Raw genomic sequence first — 22,131 nt, forward strand, 5'->3', positions numbered from 1 at the left:
ATGACTGCTGTGGTGATGGCACCATGACTACAGTGGTGATGGCACCATGACTACAGTGGTGATGGCACCATGACTGCAGTGGTGATGGCACCATGACTGCAGTGGTGATGGCACCATGACTGCAGTGGTGATGGCGCCATGACTACAGTGGTGATGGCACCATGACTGCTGTGGTGATGGCACCATGACTACAGTGGTGATGGCGCCATGACTGCAGTGGTGATGGCGCCATGACTGCAGTGGTGATGGCACCATGACTGCAGTGGTGATGGCACAGTGAGTGCAGTGGTGATGGCACAGTGAGTGCAGTGGTGATGGCACAGTGACTCCAGCTGTGATGGCACCATGACTGCAGTGGTGATGGCACCATGACTGCAGTGGTGATGGCACCATGACCACTGTGATGATGGCACACTGACTCCAGCTGTGATGGCACACTGACTGCAGTAGTGCAGTCTTGAACAGAGGGCTCAGTGGTGTGCTATTTCTCAAGTAGTGTGACATTAAGGTGAGTGTGGCTTCATAATGTTTAATGTGAGTTAATCCATCACACAGTAACCTCCGGTAGGCTTTTTGGCTTCTTTCATTTGCATTCCTATGAAAGCCTCATATTTCCTTCTCAGTGACACTGAAGCATCTTAATTAGAACCTACAACTTCTGAGAAATCTTTGTATGTGTGTGTGTATGTGTGTTTGTGTGTGCATGTGTGCATCTGCTACACAGACTGAAAGTTTCACAACTATTACTACAGTAAGTTTTTTATTCCCTTGGTAAACTTGCTGACCAATAGCCACCAGAGGCTAGTAGGCTGCTCTGTAATAACTGTGTGCATTTCTGCTTCCATAAACAAATGTCAGAATAGTCAATGCTGTTTGTTCCCAACTGATCATACCAGCTGTAAATGTTATTGTAAATGAAACACTGTAAAGGGCATAGTTAAACAGCTCGGAGAGAGATTCCTTTCCACCTCTGACAACTACAGGGGGCTCTACAAACCACTGTTCCATTAAGTGCATATGAACAGGGAAAACAATAGAGACCTTGGAGAAAAGCACTCTGCAATTCGTTTTCCAGGCTCTTTAGACACTGGGCTAGTGCACACTGGCTGCTTATGTATGGAAGAGGCTGGGAGGCTGGATAGCTCATTGCTCACACTTCTGCAGAGTCATCCTTACACTACAGCTGGTACACGTAGCCGAATGACTACGGTGTTTGCAATGCTTGCCTGTCTAAATGGATTCTCTCAGTTAATTGGTTGTGTCAGGAGTAAGGGCTCCTTTTGAGTTGAACGTTAACACTTTCCTCCATGGTAATACAAAGAAGTCTGCTTTCCTTCCTGTTTATTTTAAGGACTGTTCTGTGATTCTGAGCTGAAAATATTTTAAGAAAAATTCTAAGGCTTTTTGTCAAACGGCCTCTTGGATTCTGCTATTTGTGGCTGAGCAGCAGCAAGCACAGCTGTAAGGTTAAATGACAGCGTTGACAGCAAGATACAGGAGTCCTCGCCGGGCAGCTCTTGACGTGTTTTCAAATGAGTAACATAACTGTGCTGGAAGACACTGTCACTGCTGAACTTGGAAAGGAGTCACTGCCTTGTGGGAATTAATTTATAAAAGGTAAATAAATAAATAAATAAGGAAGTCAAAGGAGCCCTCCTGTCACACCTCCTCTTATTTTAACCTGCATTGTCTTAAGGCAAGATGAGGTCCAGACCTATCCCAGAAGGCCAGTATAAATACAGACAGTAATCACAGTCCTTAATGAAAAGTCCAGACAACTAGTTTACCTGTGAGAGTATTGGAATTGAGGCATTAACTTCACTTGTGGTATGAATTTATGGAAAGAAGAGGTTATGACTTGGCACAACCATTAAGAATCTGAATTTTTACACGGTCTGAAGGGAGTTCTCTTCCCGAGCATCCTCTGGGACTGAGAGATACCCTGCGATGGCTATTCTTGCTTGTCAGTTTGACTACATATGGAATAAGCTAGAACGCAAGCTGCCAGGCACTCCAGGGAGGGCCTGCTCCTCATCTGATTGTTTGAACCGTGATGTCTGTCTTTAAATCTGGGACACGCTTTCTGGTAGCAGCCCGGGTGAAAGGCTGTGGAAAGGGGATGCTTTGCTCTTTGCACCCCCACCCCACCCCATTCTCAGGGGGGCACATCTACCTGTTAGGTTGCTGCTAATGTTTTAAGTATTCCAAAAACAGACCGAAGACAAGCAGCTCTGCAGGAAGTCCTGAGGACACCAGACTGGGATTTCAGAGATGTCCAGCCTCATGGCCTGAACAACCACCAGATTCCCAGCCCTCTTTCCATCACTAGACAGCCACTGACAAACACCAGGGTGACATCTTGTAAACTAGTATAATAAATACCATGTGTGTGTGTGTGTTTGTGTGTGTGTGTGTGTGTGTGTGTGTGTGTGTGTGTGTGTGTGCGTGTGATTCTGTCAGGTCTGTTCCTTTAAAAAAAAACCCTGACTAATACACTCTTCTTCCAAGGGTCTTCAGAAGTCCTGCTTCAAGATCTAGAGAGTAGACGCGGTTGGGAAATGGGGGAGAAGTATGAGAGAGGAGGTGCCTCTTTGTGAAGACTCAAGGCTGTGGCTCCCGAGACAACAGAACCCTTTCCTTGGCCTCCAAGCTTTAGACACCTCTCCTCTACTCCCCTGGTTTGCCCCGACCAACGCACATCCTCTGCAAGCCCAAGGGGACAGGACGTACTCAGTACTTGAATTTCTCTTTTTACATCATACTTTAGACTTAGAATCCCAGCCAAGTGGGTAGAATCTGCTTCCAGGGCTCTGAAGGCCACGTGCCTCGGTCATCTTCTCAATGCCTGTGCTCCCTGGATCCAGAGGGGGCTGGGCTTGTCACTTGTCCCTTTGGACAGATATTCAACAGACACAGGTTAATGGAGGAAAAGAATTACTTTAACTCTCAGTTTCAGGAGCATTTCAGTCCACCGTGGCAGGGAGGCTGTGGGAGCTGGAGTGGTTCATTTCACGGAGACAGGAACTTCTCGCACAAAGCCAGACGGATGAGAAGCCAGACCAGAAGCAGAGATGAGAATGAACTTCAACGCCTGTTCCTGGTGGCTTGCCATGATTTCTCAAAACAGCGCCACCAGCAGGGACCGTGTCTGTGGGGGACCAGTGCTGGTAATATTCCACATTCACATACAGTACTGGCTGTTGATAGAACAGTGGGAGGAGCTCAGCAGTGAACCTGTGTTCCAGCAGACTCCAACCTACACTTCCAGATCATTATGAAGGTATGTTTATTGTGGCATTGGAATAGAACATACGTACTTTATATAGCACCTTGTTTGGTTAATTTATGTTTAATTTTAATATTCATTATATATATTAGTCTTTATTGCATGTTCTTTGGGATCCTGCATGTAGCTTTATTGATGCTGAAAAGAAAAATTAGTGTAACTTCTCTAGAAAAGTCTGGGTCTGTGAAAATAAGATACACACACACACACACACACACACACACACACACACACACACACACACTTTTTGGCCCAGTAATCTCATTTTGGCATTAATTCTTCAAATAGATTTGTTTTGATAGGTCATCTTTACATCTTCATTGTCAACTTGCCTAGATTTAGATGCCCCAAGGAACCATTCCTGGGTGTGTCTAAAAGAGTTTCTCTGGAGGATCATCTGAAGATGGAGTTCTTCCCCTGAGTGTAGGCAGCACCACTCCACAGGCTGGGATACCAAGCTGAATAAAAAGGAGAAAGTGGAGCTGGGCAGATGGCTCAACAGTTAACAGTATTGGCTTCTTTCCCAGAGCAATCTCAGTCCCACATGGCGGCTCATGACCATCTGTAGCTCCAGTTCCAGAAGACCTGATGCCCTCTTCTGGCCTCCAAGGACACTAGCCATGCATGTGACAAACAAACACACACACAGGCAAAGCACCTGCATGCATACTATAACAGTGAAAGGCTCTGAAAAGAAGGAGACATTGAGATGAGCAGCACGCATCTTGCGCTGCTTTCTGACTGCAGCTGCAATGTGAGCAGCTGCCTCCTGCTTCCGCCATCAGTACTCCCCTCGAGAGTGACAGCATCACTTGTCAACCTGTGAGCCAAAATGGACACATCCTCCTTAAGTTGGTTCTTGTGATTATTTGGTCACAACAACAAGGAAAATAACCTATACATTGCGCAACTACAAGATATGTTCAATATGATTCTAGAAGAGTAGAAAGCAACCCAAGTGTCCATCAATAAGGGGTTAGTTAAGTGAATTAGAGTCTAAGCTTGGGAGGGAATGTTATTCAGATAGAAAAGAACATATGGAAATTCTCTGTGAAACATGGTTGTCACTCATTCCCAAGGACAATAGCAATCTACAGAAAGAGAGAGAGAAAGTAAGACTATAAGGTCACATTTGCTTTTACTTGTGCAAAGAAAGGTTGGAGACAATGAATAGAAGTTATTGTGATTTGTTGGAGGACAGTTAGTCTGTCTTTGTATGATGCTTTAATTTCAATTACATTAATGTATTACCTATTAAATGCTTTCCAAAATGTGGGGTTGGTGAGTTTTTTCCCAACCTTAGAATCATCAATCAAGAAAACCCTCTGAGAAGATCATCATAGATACAAGATAAGCTGTTACGACTGGCACATGTCTACACGGACCAGCCTAGGAAGCCACCCTGTTGTCTCTAGCGACCAGTGCAGAAAGCCAGCTGGGAAATCAGGCCACATAGAGCAAACCCTCCAGGAAGACACACTAACCCTTGTGACAGTGACTCCTAAGAGCTAAGAAGATTCCTGTCTGACTTTCCCTAATGTCTGTCTCAGTTTCCATCTTTGGTCAAGAGGAGGAAGTCGAATGTATTTCCATAGCAAATCACAAAGCATGGTCCACTGTGGGTTATCTGCTTCCAGCAGACCCTCCGCTTAGTGACACATGAAGCACTGCACGTTTCCCCCTATACAGCCTCCCCACTTCTGTGCTGTGAGTCTCTGCCAAATATGAGTGACAGATGTGGTGGACTCTCTTTCTATGGTGTGTCAGCTTTCTGTCACTGTCACTCGGAACTTAAAAGGAGAAAAGACTATGCTGTCTTTCACTTACAGAAGTTCAGCATGGTTGCTTAATGTTTTGAGGGATAGTGGTACAGCACAGCCTTCAGAAAACGGGGAAGAGAAAGAGGCAGACAAACCGCTAGGGACGGAGAGACAGTTTGGCTCTTAAGGGCACTGGCTGGAGCCGGGCGGTGGTCGCGCACGCCTTTAATCCCAGCACTCAGGAGGCAGAGGCAGGTAGATCGCTGTGAGTTTGAGGCCAGCCTGGTCTACAAAGTGAGTCCAGGACAGTCAAGGCTACACAGAGAAACCCTGTCTTGAAAAACAAACAAACAAACAAACAAACAAACAAAAGAGCATTGGTTGTTCTTCTAGGTTGGATTCTCAACACCAGCATGATATGATGACTTAGAACCTTCTGTAACTCCAGCACTGCATGCATGTGGTGCACACACATACATGTTACCAGAAACACACACACACACACATACACACACATACACACATACACACACATATACACACACATACACACATACACACATACACATACACACACATACACACATACACACACATACACATACACACACATACACACACATACACATACACACACATACACATACACACACATACACACACATACACACACATACACACATACACACACATACACATACACACATATACACACATACACACACATAAACATACACACACATATACACACACATACACATACACACACACATACACACACATACATGTTACCAGACACACACACATACACACACATACACACACATACACACACACATACACACACATACACACACATACACACACATACACACATACACACACATACACACATACACACACATACACACACACATACACACATACACACACACACACACATACACACACATACACACATACACACACACACATACACACACATACACATACACATACACACACATACACACACACATACACACACATACACACACATACACTCATACACACACATACACACACATACACACACATACACACACACATACACACACATACACACATACACACACATACACACACATACACACACACAGAGACACACACATACACACACACATACATGTTACCAGCCACACACACACACACATACACACACATACACATACACACACATACACACATACACACACATACACACATACACACACATACACACACACATACACACATACACACATACACACACATACACACACATACACACATGTACACACACGTACACACACATACACACACACATACACACATACACACACCCACACATACACACACATACACACATACACACACAAACACACACACATACACACACATACACACACATACACTCATACACACACATACACACACACACATACACACACACACACACACACTGCAGTGTGTCCAAGTTCTGAGTGAATACTCTTTGTTATTACAATTTTGAGTACTGGCAAGATGTTCTCGTCTTCCCAATTTTTACCTGTAACCCACAAGCTAATGATGCCCACTAAAACACCCTTGTATTAATTATTACTCACTCAATATATTTAACACATTCTGAGGCAGATTAAAAGAGTGTTGGCTGAACTCTGGTGCCCCATATTTGACCACATCCCCTGGATGGAGAGGCCTGGTGGCACTCAGAGGAAGGATAGCAGGCTACCAAGAAGAGACTTGATACCCTATGAGCATATACAGGGGGAGGAGGACCCCCTCAGTCACAGTCATAGGGGAGGGGAATAAGGGGAAAATGGGAGGGAGGGAGGAATGGGAGGATACAAGGGATGGGATAACAATTGAGATATAGTGTGAATAAATTAATAAAATATATTTTAAAAAAAGAAAAAAAAGAGTGTTGGATTCTGGGGACTGTATGTGAATGTTTTAATGTCTTTTAATTCTCGTATGGTAGGGTTTAAAAAAATCAACTTGGGGTTTTCAATGATATGCTTGAGGATATATGTTTCTAATTCTTGTGCTAAAAGATACACTTCTTTAAAAACCACCTTTAGGCCAACTACTGTGAACTTTCAGAGTAATACAAATTCTGGGAGGAGGTCAAGCACTTGAAATAATAGTAGGTGTGCTAGATGTGCTATCAAGAGCCTCTTTGAACTGAGGATTGTGTAATCTAGGTGGAAGTGGTAATGCACAGTTGTAGTTTTTCATCTTGACCACCAGATGGTGCCAACACATCTCTAGTGGTTTGGCCAAGTTGCTTTGGTAGCCTGCTGCTTTCCAGGCGTGTAGGAGATTGAAAATGGGTTATTAAAGCCCCTAACCAAGTTAAAGTCAACTATGAATTCAGCTTCAGCTGAAGCTCAGCATACTTACAAGGGCAACACATCCTTCAGGACAACATGTGCCAAAGAATTAAGCAGCCTGAAATGGAGAATTGTGACCTCTCACTAGCCTTTGTGCTTCTCAAATCCCAGACTCCAAAGGCAAGCGCTATCCAGAGTTTCACTTGCCTCCCATCTGCTGTGGGTGGACCAGGCCTTCGATGCTCAAGTGTGTTGTGAGGTGGTGTGCTCTTCTCGGAGTGGGTTGCGATTCCCATATTGACCATCTCAACTCTACACGCCTGTCCTGTGCTGTCTTGCGAGTTTTCTTGTAGATCTTCCCCCTTCAAGTCTGTGTCCTTGAGACTCCGGGGCTTTAGCTGGAGAATCCTTGCTTACGCTCTGTACTTCTTGGTCCAGGGAAAAGGTTCAGAGGGTAAAGGCCCCTGACGCCAGCCTGATGACTTGAGTTTGACCTTTGGGACCCCCACAGGGGATGGCAAGAGCTGACTCCCACTAATTGTTCTCTGATAGTAACTTGTGTGTCACTTCCAACTCATGAACACTAAATAAATAAATAAAATATAGCTAAAAATTAAGAAAAAAAGTGAAACTATTCTTCTCTCTTGCAAGATGACCCCACAGTCACTGGAATGTTGGTGTACGCTCCAAAGGTGCCATAGTCAGTTACCACAGATGTGGACAGTTGTGCTGAAGACACACACTGGAAGACTTGGAGTTCAGTGAACTGGAAACAGGCAATTTACAGAGAGGTCCTTGGGCATATTGTCTCTTACCTGAAGTTCTGGGGGGCTGGATCTGCTTCAGGGCAGAATGTTTTGAATTTATAGGGGAGCTGGAGGGAGCATGTACTGAACTTTTGAAGAACCTGTTCAGTTCCTAGCACCTACTTTTGGTGACTCAAGGTAGTTTTTTTATTCCAACAGCAGATGCAGGTGATCCAACAACCTCTTCTGGTCTCCAAGGGCATCACACACACACACACACAAACACACACACATACTTGTCTTAAAATAATTCATGAAGCTAATCCAATGTGTAGACCACACACACACACACACACACACACACACACACACACACACACAATTGTCTTAAAATAATTCATGAAGCTAATCCAGTGTATAGACCACACACACACACACACACACACACACACACACACACATAATGTCTTATATCAAAGGATTGAGAAAACTCCCAATAACCACATTTTCTGCAGGGAGCACAAATGGTTCTGTTGAGAGAGATAGAGACCAAATGATGTCATGTCAGATCAGGTGAGGATTTGTGTCCAAATGACTTGTGGTTGTCAGAGCTTTTCGGATTGGAATATTTAGATAAGGTATTGGGGACTTGTAGTGGGTGTACTAGATGTGCTACTTCAACCAACACTCACAGAACTCACTTGTTAAGTAGATGATAGAAGAGGACGGGGACTCTGAGAGTTGGAATAGGCAATTAACTTCCCCAGAGTCACACAGCTGGGCCAACATTCAAACCAAGGCCTGACTCTCAACCGCATATGCTACGTCGCATTGTTTCTAATATGTACTAGAATGTAAAACGCTATAAGATGGCAAGATTTCTGAGAGACTTGCAAACATTTGCTATTTGCACATATCTTCCATGGCTCTTTATTTTCTTTGCTATCTTTGACAAAGAATACAATGCCCCAGTGTGGCTGGCAATACCCACCAGCAGCCACGTACGGCAGGGGAAGAAGCAGAGAGCAAATGCGGACAGCAGGTCAGATGGCAGCATTTCCTGTGTGCTACAGTTCCAGCTGTGCACTTGGTCCAAACAGCTCATCAGCCTTGGTGTTGTCTGCAACAGAATCGAGCCTCTAATTAACGTGTCTTGCCCCCTTTTACAAAATGTGAGTGAACTCTGCTAATTTGGGTAGCACAGCAGAAGTCATTGGCTTAATAAATTAGTCCAGGGGAGAAATTCTGGCTTTGTTTTATGCTTTTTTTTTTCCAGGATGGGAACAAACTAAGGTAGCAGAATTATAAAGTTGTGCTCTCATGGTGGCTCGCTGTGGGAAAGATTAAGCTTTGTCACCGGTGGAAGCAATCTTGGCGGGCTTTACCCTTGGGGCACCCCATGAATACCTTGTGGCAGACTGTTTGGAGCCTTCCTGGGCTTGGAATTCAGGAAGCCTACCTGGGAACCCCTCCGTGGCTATTGTTTTCCTAATTGACCCTCGAAGGGAGAAGGAGACTACCCTTTGCATGTGACTGGGAAGGTGGGGGGAAGACAAAACAACAGGTTGAGGCGATGAGAGCGAGCGGAGAGAGCAACCGGACCGGACCAGCTCGCGGGACAGAGAGACACCTAAGGACCCGTCCCGTGGAACGGATACCGGAAGGTTCACTCTTCTGTTCCTTTAACCTTTCTTTTCCTTCTTGTGTATGCTAGTTGGGTTGTATAATAAAGTTTAATTGTTAATAAACAGAGCCAACAGCTCGCCCTTGCTATAGCCCAGTTATGCTTTCTTCCTTTCCTTCTATCTCCCCCTCCTTTTAAAAAATATAATACTGTTTGAAGTTTAGGAAGGTAAAACCTTGTTTCCTCTCATGTATCTCTCTTTTAGCGAAATCAATAACTTAGTAAAAACACAGACGTACACCTCTTTTTATGAGCCTATAAAAATATTGCAGGCCACAACAAACTGTGTTAGCATTTTAATGGACTTTCCCGGGAACCCTTCATAGACTTCCAAGGTTTGTTAGAAAAATGACCCGACTATAGGACTCCGCGTATTAATGCCAGTGTTACAGTCTTTGAAATGCCCTATTGGCTAACTTTGATCACAGTGAGCAACATCTGCTTGCATTCGTGCGCTCATGCATCCAGACTCTCATTGTCCTATAAAACTGGTACAGAACACAACAGCACTAAGCATAAATATTCCAGTTTATTCATATTTCATGCGGGTATACAATGTATTTTCATCATGTTCTTCCCCATTATCTGTATGGCCCCTCCCTCACTGAAACTTCTTCTTTCCAATAGTTCAATTCCTCCCTCATGTCCTTTGGGGGGGGGCACCACGTTTAACCAGACTGATCTAAGTGAGTATGGGTGGGAGGTTATTTTATTGATGGGAAAGCACCAATGACTACATCACTGAAGACTATGACTCTCTCTCCATTAGTGACCATTAAACGTCCCCACGGCTTCTGGAGGGGCAAAGGGTTGTGAGCTCTCGCAGTCCATGATGGCCCATTACCTTCTCAACAAAGGCGGGGGTAGATTAGCAACTGGGGACATGACCCTTGGAGCCCGCCTTCAACTTCAGGCTTCATTATTTGTGAGATGTGGCATCTCGAGCAAGCTTTCTAATTGTTCTCAGGCCCCGTTTCCCTCCATGTCAAAGGAGAGAGCCACGGCAGACCTGCCAAGTGGCAAGTGTTGAGTGAAACAGAGCATGCTCTTACGCTTGCCACTTGCCCTTTGCAAATGCGGCTCTAGTCAGTGCTGGCGGTAGCACCAGGAAGTTCATGGTGATGACAAGGATAAGACTGTGCTTGGCAGGTAAAAATGCTTGCTGCTCTTCCAGTGGACTTGTGCTCATTTCCCGGCGCCCACATCTCACAGGCATCTGCCACTCCCACTTTAGTCAGGAGCGCTAGCATCCTCTTCTGGCCAGTGTGAGCACAAGCCCCGCCCCATTACGTCACCTCCCTAAACACTATAAAAATACGTCTTAAAAGGGTGTAGTGAAGAGATGGCTAAGAGGTTATGAACACTCTCTTTCATTCTACAGAACCAGGTCTGATTCCCAACATCTACACCATGGCGCACAACTGTGGGTAATTCCAGTGCTAGGTTATCCAGTGCTGTGCTCTGGTCTCCTTGGGCACTAGGACACTAGGCACAGATGTGACGCAAGAATGTATGGGCAGTCAAAAAGCCTGTAAAAATTAAAAATAAATGGACTGCATCTATATGTTATATCTGTGTATGCATGTATGAGTGTACACTGAGGCACCAGTACTTGGGCCTGCCACTTCCTTGCCTCTGTGCTCCTCCTATGCATTCTTTTCCAGGATCCCGGAGAGCAGGGACTGCTCTTTCTGTGCTGGCTAGACAGCCTGGAATCTCCCCTACGCAGGCCTCCGCAGGCCTCCGCTCCCCTGGCACACTTGCTCTAAGTCCTGCCTTCTGCTGATATTTGCAGAGCTACAATGTGGAAATCACTAGAAAAATGTGAACACTGCAGGGACTTTCTGAGCTTGTGCAGAAATGCAAAGTCTCCTGGGCCTGGAGTGCCTGGAGCTGGCCCGAAGCCCCTGGTGCCACCTTCTGTCCAGCCTGCCTCCCGAGGCTTATGGACCTGGGCTTGTTGAGCTCAGAAGATGCACTTGCAGGGCTCTGAGGCTGTACCACTTGATTAATTTAAAATAAAACAGCCAGCGAGAGCCCAGTCTCCAAGAAACCATTGCAAGCCCCATTGTGCAATTTGTTTCTCTTCATTTCTACCCACCCAAGAGCTTCAGAAGTGTAATCCTTTTTTAACCATTGGTCCATGACAACAGGAGCATTGGGTTTTTTTTTTTTTCATATTGTGGTTTTAAAGACATGACCCAGAAAAATGGGCTTAAAAGCAACCTCTCCCCACTCGACACAATAGACCAGATTAATATTTATCCTGGAATTTCTGCCAAATCAGATTAAGGAAGTTCATCCTGCCGGGCAAACATGGATTCTCTACTCAGATTTAATGAGAAAGTGACACGTTAATAGCATATTGATGTATCCATTTATCCACACAGCACTGGCAATGTAGACTGTGCAACGCAGGGCCCTGGAGCTGCCTTCGGCAGTTCCACTAGGGAAGCAATTGTCATGGGAAGTCCAAGGACTCACAAAAGATCAGACTGGGCTATTCTGGTCTTGGTGTACCTGGAAAAACTGTCTCTTGATGCTACCAGGGAGTGTGCCAGACAGGATCGAATCCCAAAGAGCAGCGTCGTATTTTCCAGGGGGTTTGCAGAGACCCCGAGGGCGCAGGGGGCTGAGGTTTCATGAGAGGATGACGCTCAGGTTTAAAAGGTGGACAGAGAATGAACTGAACGGACTTCCCGGCTGCAGATCGTCAGCCCTGTGACCAGCTAGTGGACTCTTCCGCACCCTTCAGACAGTGGATTTTCTCCTTCTTACTGTATCACTCAGCACAGCAAGAAACGCCTTTGAGGCAGGCAGTCCCCCTGAGGCCACGCTCCCTACCTTCCCCCCCCCCCCCAACGTCCCATCACGACCCACACGTCCTGTCCTGGGGACACACTCTTGCTGTATAATCCTCTTGGTACCCAAAGGCCACCGCGCTGAGCTAGCACACGTGCTTCTTTTGGAAGGTTGTGAACACCACCATTCAACGGGGGCTGCAATAATCTCAGCAAGTTCAAAGTGTTGATGGCTGTGAACTGTGTTTTAATATAAAAAAATAGATCCTTCTTACTCGTGGATCATGCATTTGGGGTTTCTCTACTTGCTAAACTTGTTTAGAGCACTAAGTTAATACTCAGGGGTGCTCTTGGTCATGCTGAGCAGTGAAAATGCGTGTCCTCAGCTGAGGTCTAAGTAGACATTCTTCTGTCTGTGTTCAGCTGTCCCAGCACAAACAGGTGTCCTTTTTATGCTATTTTTAGTGAGACATTTTTCGTGTGCGTGTGCATGTGCGTGTGTGTGATAGTTCACTGTGTGAATGTCCCCAAACAGTGCTGTTGTGGTGTCTGGTGCCCCTCAGTCAAGGATATTGCATGTCTGAGAGAGAAAAATAAGCGCTGAGCGACTCCATGGAGGCATGCCGTATATAGTGCTGCCGTGAGAGTTTAATGTTAACGAGGCAACGATATCTTAAACAAGGCAGAAGCTCATTGAAAGGGAAGCTGGAGATTGATTCGCTGCTGGAATGCTGTGACTGCCTGCTGTAGCCTGAAACCAGGGCGACTGTTTCCTCTGCTGTCTGGGAGGACACGTGATTCCCAAGATGCCCAAGAGCCAACTGTCTGTGTAAGAACTGCAGTGAGACCTGGAACTACCTGAAGCAAAGGCAGCTGCTGAACTCAGCTGAGTTTTGTTTCTGACATGTATGTTGAAAAGAAGCTCTCTGTTCCCGTCAGGGCTCTGGGTACACGTTGCTCCTACGGTTCCCAGGTAGGCACACCTTTGCCAGGGAGATGACAGAAGAGCGGGAATTAAGTCTTGCATGAAGCTTGTTAGCAACCAGTTTTTCTTGTGGGGCCTTATATGCTCCTCCCCCCCCCTTTTTTTTTTACCAGAACCTGAGCCCATAAGACCCCTTTGCGGCTGGAAACTAGTAGTGAGAGGGCACAGAGGCTTTTGTAATTTTTTGTGTGTGTGTGGAGCATGATCAGCTCCATTAGAGTGAGGGAGCATTGGCAGACATTTCCTCTGCTGAGAGGAGAAACTACTTATGAGAAAATGTATGGATGTGGAGAGGGCCCTCACACACACAGCAGGCCCAGGCCAAGGCAATCTCAGTGGACAGCTATTCTCCCTTCCTTTGCACTGCAAGGAACCAAATCCAATGGGTCTAATCCAAATACATCAGTAGAAAGGTTATTTTTTCTTTTTTGTATTTTTATTAATTCATTCATATTACATCTCAATTGTTATCCCATCCCTTGTATCTTCCCATTCCACTCTCCCTCCCTCTTTTACCCTATTCCCCTCCCCTATGACTGTAGAAAGGTTATTTTTAACTAGAAAAGAAGAAGGAGAAGAAGAAGAAGAAGAAGAAGAAGAAGAAGAAGAAGAAGAAGAAGAAGAAGAAGAAGGACCTACAAAGCAACACTAAGCATTAATTGATAATCAATTATTTAACATTGTTTAGCACTTATGGTGGGTGAGCCGTTGCCCTTGGGGCTATGACCTCAAGAATGAACATGAGACCCACCTTTTGCCTCTGGAGTTCAAGTTCAGGCCTTTACCCTTAAGATCCTCCAGCCAGGACTTGCACAGAGGCTTCCGCACATCAAGGAATGCAAGGAGCCTAGCCTCACTTACTCACTTGCACTTAGCACTTATTGTAGCAGCAATGGTATTTTTCTCAAAAACTAAGATAGGGTCAGTGATTCTCTTGTGCCTCTTGATTCCTCAGAGCCATGCCCCAGGAATCTGGTCAGGGGTCAGGGCTCAGCCATTTGTACCCTCCCGGCCTGAGATAGTCAGGAGCTGGAGCCTCTGAGCTATTCTTAGGATGCTAAATGTCCCTCAGAGGCTTAGGTATTAAAGGCTTGGTGCCTGCACAGCGCTGGGGAGTGGGCTAAGCCTTTAAGAGGTGAAACATGGCGAGAAGACTGTGGGTGGCTGGACACATGCTGCTGTAGGCGGTCTAACAGCCTGGCGGCTTCTTCCTGCACTCTTGCTTCCTGGCTTTGAGGCAAGAAGTTTTGCTTGACCATGATCTTCTGACTAGATGCACTGCCCTGTTTCCGGCCCTAAACAATGTGCAGAACTGCATAACTATGAACCAAAATAAATGGTCTTTTTTAGGTTTTCTTTTTTAAAAATATATTTTATTAATTTATTCATATTATATTTCAGTTGTTATCCCATCCCTTGTAACCTCCCATTCCTCCCTCCCTCCCACTTTCCCCTTACTCCCCACCCCTATGACTGTGACTGATGGGGACCTCCTCCCCTTGTATATGCTCATAGGGCATCAAGTCTCTTCTCGGTACATTTTCTTGTTCTATGTTAATTATTACAGCTATTTTGTGACAGTGAGAGAAAGTTGAGTATTATATGGCTTATGGTTTTTCTTGGTGCTGGCAGGAAGAAAGACCTGTGAGCCGCTCCTTTTACGTTGGTAGTTTTCCTATTCAGTCCCACTGTTTTCCTAATAACTTTTTTCTTTAAATGAAGTTTTTTTTGTCCTTGGATTTTGTTGGTTTGTTCATTGCTTTACTAAAGATTAACTTGTTTATGTGTGAAGTGTTTTGTTTGCATGTATTTATATGTACCACACGAGGAGTCAGAAGACGGCATCAGATCTCCTAGAACTGAAGTCATGGGTGGCCGTGAACCACCATGAAGGAATCAGGAATCTAACCCAGGTCCTCTGCCAGAACAGCAGGTGTTCTTAACCTGCGGATCCATCTCTTCAGCCCGGTCCTCACAACTCTTAACAGAAGCCTAGTCCCTTTGGCCATCTGGAAGATAGGACCTTAAAATAAATTCTGTGCTAGCTTTCCCTTCCCCTAACCCAGCAGCAAAGCAATAAAATCATCAAATTTAAATTTCATGCACATTCCGAAAAACAGAAGTTAAAACAGCAATAAGATGCCATGGAAGCTTTAAATTAAAAAAAAATATATATATATATATTTATCTGCGGGTGTTTTGCTTGCATGTATGACTATATACTGCATGTGTGTTAGTGCTTGTGGGAACCCAGAGCAGGGGGTCACACAGACCGACTGGAACTGAATTTACAGATAGTTGTGAGAAATGATGGGGAAGAGGACACTGGCAGATGAGTTCGCTTGGCTCCCAGAGTCACACCTCAGCCTCTCTCCCTCAAACTCTCTTCCGGGTTCTTCTGTCTCCACTGGCAATATGCCAGTGCCCCGGCACATCTGCCTCCAGGCCACATGCTCAGGTTATGCTGAACCAATGCTGCTGGTGGACAGAAATGAATGATGTGACATTTTAAAAGTTTGCTACCCCCTTCCTCCCATCAAAGCTCACATGTGACCTGGCAAATAACCCATGAATGGAGCTGGATCTGCTAGGATGACTGATAAATCTCAGTGTCCCTTGCAAGGCCCCCGGAGATGTGTCCACATGCATTGCAAAGTTTGTGAAGGCAAGGTGTTTTCAACATGGTATCTTCCTGTCTTATACTTTTTCTCCCTGGAGACTATGCGAGATTTGCCTGGTATCAGTTCCTTGGGCGTTGCTGTGACTAGAGTAGTTTAGGGGGATGATTTATTTGCCTCATGGTTTCAGAGGACTTCAGTCCATCACAATAGGGAAGGCAGAGTGGAGTGGCCCAGTCTGTGACAGCAGGAGCTTGTGGAGGTGCTGTCCCCATGACTGTGGACCAGGAAGCAAGAGAGGGCACTTGGACCAGGGCTTGGGCTGTAGCCGCCAACCCTAGCAACTTACTTCTGAAAGCTAGACTCCATTGTCTGAAGGATCCATAGACTCCTAAAATATTGGCCCGAATTGTGGAACAAGGGTTGAGAAGTCATCTCCAGACTACAGTGGTAGGTAGGTTTTGTCGCCATAACCCAAGGGAATCAGCTTTAAAGAGGAGAGTTTATTGCACTCCGTAGTTTTCATAGATTTCCGTCTGTAAATCAAGGGGGCAAGTATATTCCACACTCAGATCATAACATCTCATTAATCTCAGCTCAGGCAAAGCTGAGATGGGATGCGCACAGGCTGTGTTTCTGTGTAGTCAGCATTTGTCAATGTGGCCAAATACCTGAGGGCATAACGTTAAAAGGAGGAAAAGTTTGCTTTGGCTCCTAGTTTCAGAGGTCAGTGCATGATCGCTTAACACTGTTGCTTTGGACCTGAGCTGACAAAGTACGCCATGGTATCAGGGAAGGATATATTTATACATCTGTCTGTCTGTCTATCTATCTATCTATCTATCTATCTATCTATCTATCTAAATATAGACATAGAGATAGAGATAGAGTTTGGGTCCTGCAATCCCTTTTGACGTTCCTCTAGGGACTTAACTTCCTTCCACTAGACCTTACTTCTGGACACTTGTACCATCTCCTAATAGCCCACAGGCTGAGGCCATGGCCTTAATGCCCAGGCCTTTAGTAGACAGAGCAGTTGAAATTGCATCCAGTTCTGTCCACAGTTAGGTTACTGCCACAGTCTTGTCTACCGGCATCATGACAGGGCCATAGGTTTGTCCTAATTTGCTTTCCAGATGCTGTGATCAAATAGCAACCCAAACCATCTTGGAGAGGAAAAGCTTATTTCCACTTCCAACTTATAGTACATTGGCAAGGGAAGCCAAGGCAAGAACTCAAGAAGAGTCCGTGCAGGAACACTGCGTATTGGCTTGTTTTGCTTGGCTCGCTTTGTCTGCTTTCTTATAAAACATAGGACCACCTGCTCAGGGGTGGTACTACCAAAAGTGGCCTACTACAGTCAACAACCAACAGCATCGATCAGTAGTCAAGAAATGTCCCACCGAAGTGCCCGCAGGTGAATCTTATGGGGACAATTCCTCAACGGAGGCTCTGTCTCCCAGGTGACCTCAGCTTGTGTCAAGTTGACAAAAATTAACCGGCACATGGGCCATGGAGGATAGGAGATGTGTGGAACTGGAAGCTAGTTGGTGACATTGGCTCCCAGTCATCAGGAGTGCATGGTGAACAGGAGATTGGGCTTCTAATGGTACCCAGTATCTGACTGATGGAAAAGCATTCAGCGACAAAGCATGAATCGTGAACCCTTGATTAGCTGTGGATGCTATAACTGCAGATTTGGTCAACTGTGGATTCAACAAACTGCAGATCGTGTAATATGAAGTTAGCTCTATAAGAATTGCATTCAAAGTGAGCATAAACTGACCCCTTTCCTTGCTATCCCTTAAATACTACAACAGTGATTCACACAGCGTTTATACTGTATTAGGTGTCGCGATTACTCCAGAGACGGGGTGGAGCATGTTGGAGGATGTGTGTAAGTTCTATGAAGAGACCATGCTATTTTTATATGAGGGACTTTGAGTATCTGAGAATGTAGGGACCCTGAACCAGTCTAGGGCAGACACTGAGAGATAATAAACATAACTATGCCATGCTATCCTTCAAACTTTGTCTTTACTGAGACAAGGACTGGGGTGCAGACCGTTTCTTTGGGAAGCAGGACAAGGTGATAAGGGTTGAAAGGGGTGGGGGTGGGGCATCACTGCTATAGAAATGTGCTCAGGAGGTCACCGCTGTGAGGAAAGGGGTTGATGCGGGGCAGTCCACAGACTGGCCGCTACCATAGGAAATGTGTATTTCCACTAGTTCCCATTTCCCGCTGTGGGGTTAACTGTCTCATACCTCTGGGCTATATCAGGCAAACCTTTTCAGAAAAGAATGTAGAAAATGTGATTGCTTTAGAGGAGGATGCTAGCAGCACAGATGAGCCTGGGTCTGAACCTGAATCCGAGGCATGTTCAGAAATGGCTGGGAAAACACAGGTAGGAAGGTGCTTGTTAGACTTAATCAGAATTCCTGTGCATATATGGACGTCAATCTGTACTAGAGTCTTCTCTCCATCTCTGTGTGTGATTGGTTCCAGGACTCCCAAGGATACCAGGTTCTGAGGACATTCAAGTTCCTTGTGGAAAATGGAGAGTATCTGTATACAAACTACACAACCCTCCTATGTATTTTAAATCATCTCTAGATCAGTTATTATGAAGTGAGTTTCCCACGACTATAACAGATACCCAAGCTTAAAAAGAAAGGTTTGTTGTGGCTCACTGTTTTATAGGGCTTAGCTCATGGCTGGTTGGCCCTGTTGCTGTGGGCCTGTGGTAGTACATCATGGGGGAAGCAAGCAGGGAGCATTCATCTCAGGGCTCGCTCGCTCGGTACAATGACAGGAAGGAGAGGGTCTGGGTCCCACATGCCTTCCTGAGGACATGTCCCTAATGACTGTGTTCTTTCCACTAGCCCTACCCTCTTAACTATTTCCGTGCCTCCCAGGAGCACTAAGCTTTGAACCAAGCCTACAAGACACTAGCCTTTGTGAGGCATTTTAGATCAAAGCCACAGCGCTTAGAATACCTAATCTAGACTGTTTGGTTAGGAAGTAAGCAGTTGTTTTTTTAATGCCTTTGATCTGTGGTTGAATGAATCCGAAGGTGCAGGAGCTATAAACTTTGAGTGTTGGTTGACTGCTACAGACAGTGAGCCTTTAGTAGCTTACTTCCTAAGGAAATTTGGTGTAGGTATGTCACTGTCATAACAGTCTTGAACTGCCTCAGAACTTGACCCATACTGATTTATGTAGCTGAAAAAGATTCCCTACAACTATGAGTAAACCCACCCATCTCTGGGGAGCTATTGACCATTTTAATGTATGCTGGGGAGGGAGAGGCATTGCCTGCAGTTGTGTTCCTCCTGGTGAGCCCACCCAGCCCCAGTGGATAGTTCTACATTCATGATTGTGAAGAAAGCCCTGGTTAAACTCAGTGGGTCTCAAAGCAAATATACCAGGAGTTAACAGGAGTAGGACAGAAATAAAAGAAGATAGGGAAACCAGATGCAGTATATACATGCATAAACCCATCAGAGAATAATTTAATGAAACTGTCAATAATATCAATAATAATGAAGACATTTTATTTTTAAAAATTATTTCTTCAGGAAAAGACACAAAATCATTATTAAAAGACAGGCAGATTATGCAGCTAAAAGAATGTAAGAAAAGCTTTTAGAGAAAAGCATCTTTGTTTTGATGGCGCTCCCGGGCATGCATGTATTTGATAAAGCCATTAGATACCGACTGATGGGTTACTGGAAAGGGTACCGCTTTTAAGGAAGGCCCATAGAACCTGAACTGTCCCTACCTCCAGCCACCCTGCAGCTGTGCTACGAGGCATCTCAGCTTTTCAGGCCACCTTCAAGTAACCAATACAGAGAGTCTCGGTCCCTGGTGCAGCCCCTGTGTATGGCTTTCTATTTCTGAGGCTCTTCTGGAACAAGAGACTGCTGAAGGGTGCAGATGTTGTCGTGCTCGGGATGCACGTTCTAAAAGGGTGTTTCAGGGTTAAACAGAGGAGACGTGATATGGGAAGCAGGGGCACCATATTGACATTCATGTCTGTCCCCAGCTGAGAGAAAAGTGGTCTCCATAGAGGCTGCTGGAGAAGGTTCCAGCAGCCCCTGGACTGGGTGGGTGGGAGGAGTTATGCACCGTTCTCTTCCCCTGTGATGCTCCTTCCGGAGACACTCAGTGTCCTCCTTGGTCTCCAAATACCTCTTCAATGTGGGAATTGAATGGGTTCTCCTTTCCCAGGACATGAGGCCATTGGAGCTGTATTTTCTTCCAGACAGTATCAGCCATCAGCAGTGAAGCCACCTGCAAGAGAGCCAGAGGGAGGAGAGAGTTAACAGTAAGGAACCAGCCACTAGGCTTGGGATGGAGCTCAGTTGGCAGAGAGCTTGCTTGGTACCCAGAGGCCCAAGGTTCCTCCAAGTGCCACATCACTGAGCGCTAAGACACATGCCTAATCCCACCACTCAGGAGGCTGAGGCAGGAGGATCAGAAGCCCGAACTCTTTCTTAGGCTACATGGTATGTTTGGGGCCAGCCCTCTCCACATAAGACCTTGTCAAAGAACAACAAAGCAGACTATCATGATTTATTAGTTCTTTCTCTCTTAAACCCCTTGTTGCCTCAGTGTTAATATTATCTGAGGGAAGCAATTTAAAAGAGGAAGAATTTCTTTTGCCCCTGGCCTGCAGATACAGCATGGGGGAGTGGCATTTTGTGTTCACAGCTCAGCATCTTCCATGGTGGGAAGACCCGAGGACCATTGCTGACATCCCTGCTTCCATCTCTCTGTATCGGATCCCTTCTCCTGAGGTGGGTGGATCCTATCATTGGTGATGAGCAGATGTCACTTCAGTGATGGTGTCTCTTTATATAGAACTTGGTCTTGCTGGGCTGATGACATAAGAAGCCGTGAGCTGATGCTTGCCTCTACCTAGGGTACAGCAAGAAGCTGGGTTCTCAGGCCAACGTCGAATCTGTCAGCCCGGGTAAGTGTGACCTCATTTTCCCCAATTTTGCCCCTGGATGGTCCTGGGTAACACATCTTGATTATAGTTTTATGACATCTTAAGGGCAGGACCAAGTTAGGCTATAGTCCTCAAAAACTTCAAATACATACATACATACATACATACATACATACATACATACATATATATATATATATATATATATATTAAGATCCTGGTTTTATGACTTGGAAACATAGAACATATCCTCAATAGCCCACTCCTGCACTCCAGTAGACAGCTAACAATTCCTTCTGGTGGCCTAAGCCTGGGTGCTGGTGAGTAAAAGGACCTCCTTGGGAGGAGCTCCTGGTTAGCCTAGGAGCCAGATAAGTGGAATGACCCCACTCCTGGAGGGCTGAGGGGGAGAACCACACACCAGAAGGGAGGGAATATGAGCTCTGCATGGAAAGGGAAGGGCAGGCCCACTTGTGAGAAGTTGAGCTTTCAAGGGAAGGTTCTGCATGTTCCTTAGGGAAGCTATGCACATGGCAGAGGCCACGCTGTGTACAGATGATACATAGCACATGGAAAGAAGGATGCGGTTATGGTGCTACAGGCACCCAGAAGATGAGGGTGCGCAGGTAGACTGCTAGGGCTTGGATCCTGAAAAAGACACAGACCGTGGATTGCTTGACTGGATTCCAAACAGGCTGGGCACTGGCTTTGCTGCCAAATGCCACTTTCTTGGCTTCTGTAGCTTTAAGCTACATTTGCTTTTTCCCCAATGGTAGCAAGATCTAGTCTTGGTTGTCTGGTCGTCTGCCCATCGCCATGTGCCTTGGACGAGGAGGCTGTTTCTCCGCAGAGGATGCATTTAGCAAATGGCCTGGCTGGTCTTTGGGCCAAATGGCTGTATCTCAGCAGTAAGTTTTAATGCTGAAAATAAGAGTACGTGATTGA

General features: G+C 45.6%; 1 protein-coding gene across 2 annotated transcripts in view; it reads right to left on the reverse strand.

Annotated features, from left to right (window-relative positions):
- The window catches only part of AOAH (acyloxyacyl hydrolase), a 228,933-nt gene that overhangs the window by 19,379 nt on the left and 187,423 nt on the right, over positions 1–22,131 (reverse strand). Inside the window, exon 21 of one of the 2 annotated variants that reach the window (XR_014782173.1) lies at positions 19,819–20,525. Coding sequence is in view for 1 of the 2 variants with exons in the window: in XM_084796996.1 (XP_084653122.1) it covers positions 20,397–20,525 (129 nt within the window). In the remaining variant the exon portion in view is untranslated. Of the gene's footprint in view, positions 1–19,763; positions 20,526–22,131 lie in introns of those variants that run through there. The other variant, XM_084796996.1, reaches the window with a different exon arrangement.

The sequence above is a fragment of the Acomys minous genome, assembly GCF_964271855.1.
Source record: "Acomys minous genome assembly, chromosome: 9".
NCBI lineage: Eukaryota > Metazoa > Chordata > Mammalia > Rodentia > Muridae > Acomys > Acomys minous.